General features: G+C 50.3%; 3 protein-coding genes across 3 annotated transcripts; all 3 read left to right on the top strand.

Annotated features, from left to right (window-relative positions):
* Nucleotides 1-1,514: 1,514 nt before the first annotated feature.
* CMQ_5472 (uncharacterized protein) lies at nucleotides 1,515-3,065 on the top strand (the record flags this gene model as incomplete). Its single annotated transcript, XM_014313669.1, has 1 exon — nucleotides 1,515-3,065. The coding sequence occupies one exon, from the start codon at nucleotides 1,515-1,517 to the stop codon at nucleotides 3,063-3,065; it is 1,551 nt and encodes a 516-aa protein (XP_014169144.1).
* Nucleotides 3,066-4,554: 1,489 nt separating this feature from the next.
* On the top strand, nucleotides 4,555-5,304 carry CMQ_5468 (uncharacterized protein; the record flags this gene model as incomplete). The annotated part of the gene is made up of 1 exon (XM_014313665.1): nucleotides 4,555-5,304. The coding sequence occupies one exon, from the start codon at nucleotides 4,555-4,557 to the stop codon at nucleotides 5,302-5,304; it is 750 nt and encodes a 249-aa protein (XP_014169140.1).
* A 2,208-nt stretch (nucleotides 5,305-7,512) lies between these two features.
* On the top strand, nucleotides 7,513-9,234 carry CMQ_5479 (uncharacterized protein; the record flags this gene model as incomplete). Its single annotated transcript, XM_014313676.1, has 1 exon — nucleotides 7,513-9,234. The coding sequence occupies one exon, from the start codon at nucleotides 7,513-7,515 to the stop codon at nucleotides 9,232-9,234; it is 1,722 nt and encodes a 573-aa protein (XP_014169151.1).
* Nucleotides 9,235-11,054: the final 1,820 nt, after the last annotated feature.

The following is an 11,054-nucleotide window of genomic DNA, read 5'->3' as shown; positions in this document are numbered from 1 at the left end:
CCGCAAACCCCTAATTTAGTCTTTTACGCCTAGGCCGAATAGCGCGGCTGCCGCCGGCCTGCCCCTCTCGGTAATAATACAGCACGTCAGACTACGGCGATTGCGGAGACCGGAAGGTTATAGGCCTGCCGCCAGCGGGCCAGAAGGCGTAGACAAAGGAGCAGGTAAAATAGCTTTGTTGGACTGGGAGAGAGCGGAGGAGACCCGGGTAGTTTCAGTATCGCGGCGCAGATAGAGGCGGCATAGGCAGGGGCTGAGGCGCCCGTACTGGCAGGCTGGTACCGATAAGGTTAAGTAGGTGGGATATTTTGTTAATTTACCTAATGTTAGATACTTACTTGTACTAGCTTTTTATACAGGTTTAATGTCACTGACAGAATATTGCTATAAGGTGCCGTTTTGGCAGACAATCATGGTGACGCTTTGGTCATGTGATTGCACACTTTACAGCGGCATTAGAGCTTGATGACTAATATAAGCGCGACGCGATTTTCGGATAGTCTGCCTGAGGCCATAAGTACTTTAATTGATCTTCGCGCGACGCGGACATTTTGCACGCGTTACGTCTTAGAGACCACCGCTTTCTTGTAAATCTACCCTACTGACGTCTTTCAACTTGAATCGAAGACTGCACGCGAACTCATTGGGCTTTATTCTTCCCCGCTATGCGATTTCAACTGAGATATACCGACACCTAGTAGCAGTTTGATTAGGGGCAATTAACAACCATCGACCTTCGAACCCCCCGAGTTATATCGTTCCAAACTGCTTACAGGTTCCAACCACAAGCTCTGTTGTCACAATGGGGAAAGATGCCGATGGCTCGGGTATTTACAGTGCCACGTACAGCGGAGTAAGTGGCCTAGGTATATTCGGAAAGCCATGGGCTACCCGGTTTAGATTGCAGCTTCGTGAGGACAATTCTAGGCGCTGACATGTAAACCGAATAGATTCCAGTTTTCGAATTTCAATTCGGAGCCGACCTGAAGGAACATGTCATGCGAAGACGACATGATGACTGGATAAATGCCACACATATTCTTAAAGCCGCTGGCTTCGATAAGCCTGCACGAACGCGAATACTTGAGCGAGAGGTGCAAAAAGACGTTCATGAAAAAATCCAGGGAGGCTATGGAAAATATCAAGGTGTGCTCAGTCCACGGATAGTGTTCAAAACATCACGGCTGACAAAGGTACCGAGGAAAATAGGTACCTGGATTCCACTGGAACATGGCGAGGCCCTCGCCCATAGGAACAATGTATATGACCGCCTACGCCCTATTTTCGAGTATGTGTCGGGCGACGTCAGCCCGCCACCTGCACCTCGACATGCGAGCAAGCCAAAAGCTCCCCGGGCACGTCCTGCTGTGCCGAAATGGAACGGTATGCTGTATGTCACCTTTGGCTGTGTACAGTTTTACATTCTAATTGTGTTAGCTGCTGCTGCCGCCGCTGCCGCCACTGCTGCTGCTGCTGCTGCTGCTGCTGCTGCCGCTGCTGCTGCAGCCACGCCCATGCAAGATGATTTCGACCGCGCAGATGTCGCTATGAACGAAGACGATACTCCGGATAATTTGACAGTTGCGTCCGTTTCTTATGCCGCTGAAGATGACTACGACATGTCCAACTTTTCGGCACCACAACGGAAGCGAAAAAGAGAAGATATGATCCAAGACATGACGGAGCAACAACACTCAGTTTACGGCGATGAATTGCTTGACTATTTTCTTCTTTCGCGCAATGAGCAGCCTGCCATTCGGCCAGACCCGCCTACCAATTTTCAACCCAATTGGGTTATTGATACAGAGCGCCACACAGCCTTGCACTGGGCGTGCGCTATGGGCGATGTCGAAGTTATCAAACAACTGAAGCGTTTCGGTGCGAGTCTGGGTGTTCAAAACGAGCGAGGTGAAACGCCGTTCATGCGTGCTGTCAGCTTCACGAATTGTTTTGAGAAACAGACGTTTCCGGCTATCATCAAGGAACTCTTCGAGACCGTTGACGCACGCGATAAGGCAGGCTGCACGATTATTCACCATGCCGCCATAATGAAAAGCGGGCGTGTCACCAGCCAATCCTGTGCTCGATACTATCTGGACAATATTCTAAACCGTCTCCAGGATACGCATGACCCAAACTTTGTGCAGCAGCTTATTGATGCACAGGATAACGAAGGAAATACGGCTGTGCATCTGGCTGCAATGAAACATGCAACCAAGTGCATACGTGCCCTTCTCGGCCGCGGAGCATCGACAGACATTCCCAACCACAGTGGGCTGCGGGCAGAAGATATGATCAAGGAACTCAACGCCAACAAGAAATCGAGAGCCCCACCACAACGGTCATCGTCGCCTTTTGCGCCCGACTCACAGCGACGATTTGCATTTCGCGACACGGTTGCTGATCTACAAAGGAAAACTGGCGCGCCTTACCAGTCAGAGGCAGCCAATACAGTGCAGTCACGAATTACACCTCTTGTGTTTGAGAAATTCAAAGACCTGTCACAGAGCTACGAGGAAGAGTTCAGGGACAAAGCGGAAGCTGAGAGGGAGGCAGAGCGCATTCTGGGTAGCACACAAGGCGAGCTGCTGGCTATGCGTGCAGAGATGGCCGATCTCGAAATACGCATGGAGCCCGATGAGATCGCGGCTGATTTTGCTGAGGACGCCAAGCTCTCCCAAAAACAGCTGATATCTCTTGTCGGTCAACGCAATCGTATTCTGGCGCAGTCAGATGTGGACAGTGAATTGGCAGGGCTTGTGGGTGACGGCCAGGGGATTACAGGAGCAGGTGACGTTGTTGATGAACACCAACAGCTCGCAATAGAGCTGCGACAACATATTATAGAGCAGCATCAAGCTGAAGGTGACTACGTCGATGCTCTTGCTGCCGTCGGCACAAGCGACAATATCGAAAAATACCGCCGGCTACTCAGGAGTTGCTTGGGGCCTGAGGCCGATAGTCTCGAAGAGAATCTAGAGGGTATGATAGCAATGATGGAGGAGGAGGTGTCGGACGGCATCAGACACGCCAGTAGAGAGCCGATGGAAATCGTCGCTATATAAAGACAGGGGGCTGGAGCGGATGTTTGAGTCAGTGCTGCAATTCGGTCGAACTATTTGTACAGTGACGAATACGATGATGTTGTGTGCAAAATGGTCCACGAGTACGGAGTACGGAGTATGCTGTCGCATGAATTTAGCGTAACCTCGGCATACAAGGGGCGGCAAAGAGGCGTGGCGGAGTCACCGACCAACCCGCGTGAGGCACCCAAGCTGCCCACCATATTTATGCAGTTTCACCGAAGCAATGCGAATCCGGTGCCCTTCGTCTACTCAGCCAGCGATTCTTTATTTGCCGTGTAAAAATGCTCATTTTCGGTGATTTTGGAATGTTTGCTGGCCACGGGATCGGCGAGCATCGTCCCACCCTAAAAAAATCTCAGCTGAACTTTGCTTCACGCTAAAAAACATAGTTTGCCACTGTGAGTGGTCCATTTATATCATTCAGCACCGTTGAGCGCACATTCAGCTGTCTATCCCGGGAAAAGTAAGCCGAAGGAAGAAAGAAAGATGAGCAAATATCATTCGAACCCGAAACGTCGCCACGATGCCGTTAACGAATACTCAGCTGAATGGCGCATTGCTCCACCCAGATCGTTTTGATTGCTACCGCCTCTCATACGAAGAGCCAACTTTTGCGGAGAATGGCCAGATCAATATTGGTTCGCTGATCTGCGTTTTCTGAAGTACGGCGCAAGCTTAGCATCGTCACAAAACAAAGGGCCGCTCATTATTAGCGAGCTCAAAAGACAGGAAACCACAGTGTATATTTCATCAAACGCGATCGCTTTATGTAGTTAGCATAAGTCTTCGTGTCTTGCCTAATTTCCATGCCCTCCTGAACCAACTCAGCTGAACAGTTCTTTACCACGAGCATGCGAAGGCTCTATCTCCGGCCTTCGTTTTCGTCACCATATAAGTTTGCCTATCCTGCTGACAGCTGATCAACGTCTCCACGACGCCTTCATCACATCCACACATACCCCCCCCCCCCCATCCAACTGCTTGCCATTGACCTGCACTGGCTGCACCCGACTTCCTATTCACGACCAGTCGCTATCCACGCCTATGAATCCAGCCTCCTACCCTTGAGCAACTCCTAACCAGTCCTACCCGTCCTACCCCTGCCATATGAGGAGGCAGTAAGCGCTTGCTTCTGAGCATCCTACCATAAGTAGCAGCAATGTTTCTCACCATCCCGCCACAGCCGCCGCCACTGCCAACGGACAGCAATACCGCAACCACCCCCAGCCTTTTCGAAAAAAGATTCACGACGCATGGCTATTGCCTTTTATTATTGGCTATATCAGCTGTCTTCATAGCAGTACAAATTGCACTCGCCTCTCGGTTTTGTGTCTCTCACCTTCAAAGGCATAGCCTACGTTGGAACAGCCACCCTTCAGAAAAACTTGCCGCACACGCAGCTGGAACAAGTTTCTCGGTCCTACAACACCAACGGCAAGTTCCAAAATTGGAACCGACAGGCGTGGCAATGGATGATATCATTATCGATATCGAGACGTCTGCCTTCGAGAAGCCGCTTATTCGCGTAGGCGCTCCGTCCACAAGCCTCACAGGCAGTCGCAGCGCATCGTTGCCTCCCCTACCTACTTCACCTCACTCGGAACTAGATTGTCGATCAGGTGGTGCTGGGCGGCGGCTCGGTCGGTATCTGCCACCCCCGCCACCTTTAACGCCACCTTCTCTGGCAGCGTCATATCCGCTCGAGGAAGTCCAGTTTGATCATGATGCTTTTCGGGTAGGCAAGTTGGATAGTTCATCAGACGTCTCTTTCATCCACCAGCCAAACCCCGACTACACAGCAGAACTCGAAGGTCTCGATGCCACAACTTCTGCCTTGATACCCCTCCCCCCTCGCAGGCGAAATTACACAAAACTTGTAGTTGTCGGAATCTCCGCGGCGCCTGCTTCAGCAGTGCCTTCTCAAAATCAGCCGATGCTGGTAGAACGTGAACACGACGATTTAGCAGACGTGTACGCTTCTACTCTACACCAGCCTCCGGCTAAGTCACGGCAACGGAGTACGCCCGCATCGCCGAATGAAGACATGGGCAGAGAAATAGGGCTTCAAGGTGAAATCATCTCGACGCTGGATGACCAGGGAGCTGGCTGGAAACGACACACACGGGTATACGGCGGTGGTGTATGTTTGGCATGTCTAGCTGCTGAGGGTGGTAGTCGCTATTTTGCAGGAACGGGAGCGCCAAAAGATTTGCAGTAGAAAGTATGATAGGGGGCAAAAGCGTGGACTGCGGTTCGGGTGCCTTAATGCGAAAGGCAGGATACGGTATGGTAGGCAAGGCGCATTGGCGAGATCTGATATTTTAAGCTCACGACGGACTATATTATTAGCATTTCCCAAATCAAACTCGAACGAAGTCGAATGCGGATTGATTACGCGCACCTGTCTAGCTCACCATAGCTCCGTAACAGCACAAGGCTACAGTGAGCCTAGGGAAAATGAAATGAGGGTATTGAATTGGCGCCACGGGGATTCCTCAAGCCTCCCTGCTTCCTGAGAGCTGGTCTCCCTTTGTAGCGTGACTTCAAAGCGTGACTTCAAAGCATAACGTCTGGCTTCGCATAGTGCGGTGCCCGTGGCTTTGGCATCAACACATATTTATACTGCTTCCCAATCCGTGAATCTGGACCGTCAATCTTTTACTACGCGACCATGGCCGTACCCAATCTAGCAATTCGTCCGGGCTTGTCCTGTCGCACTGCCCCATAGAGGGAAAGGGTGATGTAGAGATGTAATATACGAGTTTCTGCAGCATACTCAGTACTTCTCGATACTAAGCAATCTTGCGACCAATTTTGCCAGCTTCAAAGAAATTGTAAGATACTGAATGCCCGAGCTGATTGGCCTAGCTTGGCCCAAGATGTCTCACAGCGCTTACAAAGAGCGTAGAATACTTCCGTTATGTGCTGAGTTGTATCTTACCCTACAAATACTCCGTATCTTACATTGTACGATACTTCGTACGGAGTACTCCGTACGGAGTACTCATACACAAAACTGTCATCGTTCTGTTCCCGTGACTGCCAGCGCCCCGAGGTACGAGCTGGTAAGGATACAGAACTACTCTGGGTTGGCGTATCGCGTTTCATCTGCCACAGCGCCCCTATTCTCCGCATCCACTACCCCCTGGTTTTTTCTTCTACCATTGGTTGATACAATATAGCGGCAAGTCTGACCACCCAATGAACGAGCTACATGTACAGTACGAGCACGGAGTACAATACCACTACCTGCCTCGAGTAAAACGCCCTCCTATTCGCATCGCTACCTCTATTGTCGTATTGTATGGCAAATTATGTACCTTTTTTGTAAATAGTACTGACGGTATACTCGAGACGCCTCGCGTTCTCGTTATAAAAACACCCAACATGTTTGCTCCACTCAAGCCACCGCGCCATTTGCAACCGCCCAATCATGGTTCCCCACTTCATGTCTCCTGCCCATTTTTGCCCCTTCTTTCTTCTGTTTCCGTTTCGCTTCTCCTTTTCTTCGCGATTTCTTTTCTTCCTCGCTCTTCAACATTGACAGTTTGTTCCTAACTCTCCCCTCCCCTCTCCTCCTTCATTTCCGTTTCGCTCGTCCTATTTTTGACGGTCCCTCTTCTCCTTCACTTGAAGAAACGGCAGCACAGCTTCTAATTACACTGGACCTACATCGAATCGCAAAGAATTTCGTGTTTTCTCTCTCGAACCGGCTCTACCCAAATTCACCAATTCATTTCACCAAGGCATCTCCTTTAATTTTTATTACCCTCACTGAGACCGTTCTGGGAGGCTCTCATCACCTTTGAAACACGTAGCAGATTTGCGGCGCATCATCCATATCCAGCGCATCGTCCATTCTTTTCTCGCTGGTTCATTCCGTCGACACCATTGCACCTTACGGTGAACCACACCTCGAATATTAGAAACTCGAGCGACATTTCCAGGACTTCACGCCTCGCTCCACGAGCAAACTCCGATACCTACAACTATCCTGGCCTCATCGAGTCCCTCCGAGTCCTCACACGGAGCATTATCATAAGCTCTCAACGAGAATTTTTTGTTCGTGTGTCTCGTGTCCTCAAAACATATTTTGTACACGGCCAGTGGCTTTCATTCTATTTATTTTATACTTTTCAAAACCTTGGCCTGCTTCTTTCACATCGAAATCGTCATCCAGAACGTTTTAAAGACTTCCCTCCAAGCAAAACGCAGGCACCGTTAATTCCCGGATACCCCTTTCCCCCCAAAAGGCCCTTTAATTTCAACATCGGCCATTGCAAAGTTGTCATTGTTTTGTCTGCTTCTTACGTTTTCTTTACTTCACCCGCTCGATCCTAGCTTTTGTCTTAGGATTCGCACCTTCGTTTTCGACAGGCTTCGTCAATTCCCACTTTTATCACCATCCGGTTACCCATCCCGAGCAATGGACGCAGGCAGTCTCGCTCAAATGCAATCGTCAACATTCAGTGGGTCCGACGGTCCAACCATCCCTAATTTGGGCGGCCTTGCTTCGCGCCGAGGTGGCCAAAACATAAAGCCACTTTCCTTTGAAATTCTTGCACCGGGCAGCGAAAAGGAGGCAGGAGCCGCAACTCCTCGAACAAGTCGGTCTCATCTTTTGGCCGGTCTTAGAACTGCTCCGAAGTCAGCTACTGCAGGTACATTTCCTTCGTCACCGACGGCTGCTGCCCCTACGACCCGATTTTCTCGGATTCCTACGACCTCTAGTTCCTACAGCCATGACGGGGTGTCGAATGGCCCGAAAACCTCCCTTCCTAGATTTCCTCAAGGACAAACGTACAACCAACACAGCACATACGGACAACAATATACCGCTGAACAAATCCTAGCTCCTCCAGAGATTCAGCTTGATGAGCAAGATGCGTCGACCCTAGGAGTTGAATATGCAGAGCTTGTCGCGACCAACATGTATCTCGCTGCGCAAAAGCAGCGGCTGCAGCAGCAACTGATGTCGGTACAAGCAGCGCAGCAACAGTTTCAGAACATGAGCATTGGCAACACACATCAGGCGATGCAGCCCTCTGGATACCAGCACTTACTATATCAGCAGCAGCAGCAACAACAGATGCTAGCATCTGGCCTGTCGACTGTGAACAATGTCTATGCTGTTGTTGATCCACTGACAGGTCAACAAACGCTCTATGTTGGTCAAGGGGCTTCCCAGCTGAACAACCATTTCGTTGACCAATACAACACCAATTTGCAACAGCTTCAACAACTTCAGCTCATCCAGCAGCAGCTGCAACAGCAACAAACTACCCAGCATCGCCAAGCATCACCTGCTGCTGCGCCTCGTGTACATGTCTCACCACCGCCTTCTGAGACGCATAACGGCAATTTTCGCAACCAATCCCCACCTCGGCAACATGCCTCGACACCGGAGCAACACGCGCCGCTCCCTCCTCCAAGTGCAAATGCCTTTCGCCGCGGCCATAAGAAAGCCGTCTCCCTTGTTGGAAGCAATCTGGCAAGCATCAACACAGGGTCTGTGACCTTAAACCACGAAGCGCCAAAGTCTGCGGGACCAAAAAGCACAAGTTTCCCGACGAGTGTGCAAACCGGTACCTATGGGCCGGGCCAGGGCCGTGCTGGAGAACACCCGATTCGGCAGCCAAGGGGCCCTCCAAACTTCGATGAGCTGGCCAGGAAGCCCACAGCGAAGGATGAAGGAAGCAAAAACTTCGCTGCACGCACGCGGCGTTCTGCTGTACGCAACCTCATGCGTGCTGGTATAACGCGTCGACAGGTGACTGTCAGTGGAAGCTCTGGCAGCATCAGTCCTATCTCAGAAAGCGCAGAGGAGCTTGCTATTGTATTGACAGATGACGAATCCGTTTCCGGTCGCAGTGGCTCTGGCAGCCTCAACGGAGATGATGTCGAGTGCTCACTGCCTAGCTCCAGAACTTCAACTGGCAGTTGGGGCGCCATTGGCTCTGAGCGCCCAGGCTCCAGAGAAAAATTTCGGAACAGCGCTGACTCGCCGAACAGCCCTAGCGAGCCTCCAAGTGGCAGCTTTGCTTCGGTATTCAAATCAGCAGCTCCTGCGTCGGAGTCTGATAGCCAGCGGAAGCCCTCAAGGCTTGTTCTCTCAAACGCAGAGAAACGGAGATGTGCTGCTGCTTAGGTGCATCTCCCCACAACTTCAATCATCAAGTCTACTCTTCAGTTTAACGTCTTTACGATTATGCGACTCATGGCTGTGATCTCTCATCACGCTAGCTTGGGATTTGGAGAAGAAAGGTAGACCCGATCTTCTTCACAGATCTTCAGGTACGAAGTCAACGTTCGCGTTGAGCGGATGGGTTTGAGTGCCCTGAGGCTTGGAGATTCTGTCACTTCCATTGTTGTCTTTCCCCATGTGTTTTTGTTACCTTCGCAATGCTGTGGTTTGTGGAGCTGTATTGAGTCAGCTGTGTTTCATTTTGTTTTTGCAAGTCTGTTTTAGCATGGAGCAATGCTCCGATTCAAATTGCTTGTGAGTTAACAGCTAAGCACCTTGGTGCTGTCTGAAAGGGGAGACAAATACATGCCTATATATTTAGCCCAGGCCCAAGCCGTCGCTGCTTGGGTTTCTTTGTTTAACATTGGCGCAGAAGGCTCGGACTGCATAACATAGTAATTCAAGCTGGTTTATATATATTATATGCATACGCATAGCGGACAATGCTCCTGGGCATACTTACTTGTGACCGCCCAACTTCTTTAGCCCAACATTGGTGTCCTCCGAGAATCGTATGTCGATTTGCTTGGGAGTTTCGGGATAGGAGCTTTTCGCTGCCCAAAATTGCAGTTATGTCTGCTCTCGGTTGTTATGTCCGGGCCAAGGCTCTCGTAGTGACGCATAAAGAATCCTTGGGAGACACGCTCACTCTAGGCTTAAGCTCATGCTCTCGAAAGAACCAGACTCACTGTTTGTTGCTTTTCAGACTATCTGATTGTTTCGCTTAAAGCCCTAGCAAATCGTTGCCATCCTCAGTTTGCAGAGTGTTCCTCCTTCAGCCCAGTAAAGTGTTGCGCCCGTAGCCTTTGCATTTCCCTCGGACAACAATTTCAAGTCCATATTATCTTCTAGGCCCAGTAGCGTTTGAAAATTCCCAGCCTTCTCTTGCCTGCCTATCATAATCTGCCGGAATTGCACTTTAAGTTGCCACAAATGACTCAATCTTGAGTGCGGCATCAGATGGTTCTGCAAACCGCCGAAGTGAGACAACAAGGAGTTTGCCAACACTGCAAAGCCGAAAGAAATATAAAGCACACACGTTCCGGAATCGAGCTCAAAACAAGCAAGGGACCGTAATTTTTTGCGATCGCTCCAGCATTGTGCAAGTCTAGTTTTTTGTTTCTCTCACCGACGAAGGATAGTTGTTTCTTCACCATATTAAAGGCATCTTTTTGACTGGGTGCTGACCCAGATTTCATTACAAAGGGCTGTGATGACGAGATGCGACTTCAAAGGGGTTGACTTGCATCCCAATGAAATTCGAGAGGGCAAATTAATCCTGATGAGTTCTTTCCGTGGCGCTTTTGGGATTGTGCTCACTGTTGGTGGCATACATGGATGGGAACAGTCGCTACACGGTGCCAGATTCGTTGGTCAGCCGGATCAGCTTGATCTGCTACTAAAAAGTACCGCGTCCAAGGCAAGAGGTAACGGTGTCTGGTTTCTCGCGCGTATAAAACCCTATCACATCGGCGTGGCTTGCAATATTACCGACTAGTACAGAAACACTACTCTACATTTACTCCGTGACATCTCGGTCTGGATTACAGAGTAGTTCAGGATTGAGAAGGCCACAAGCCTGAAGGCGGGCTGGCAGAGACGATGGCATCGGTGGCATTTCTGAATATGGCACCAGGCGCACCGATGTTGAGGATTTGTGACGAGGCAACGGGGGCCATGATGGCAACCAGCCATTGGTCACAAGGCGCCGATAATGAGGGTTT

The sequence above is a fragment of the Grosmannia clavigera genome (genome assembly GCF_000143105.1).
Source record: "Grosmannia clavigera kw1407 unplaced genomic scaffold GCSC_67, whole genome shotgun sequence".
Classification (NCBI taxonomy): domain Eukaryota; kingdom Fungi; phylum Ascomycota; class Sordariomycetes; order Ophiostomatales; family Ophiostomataceae; genus Leptographium; species Leptographium clavigerum.
Note: the sequence above shows the minus strand (reverse complement) of the source record. Positions and strands in the feature narration are given on the sequence as shown.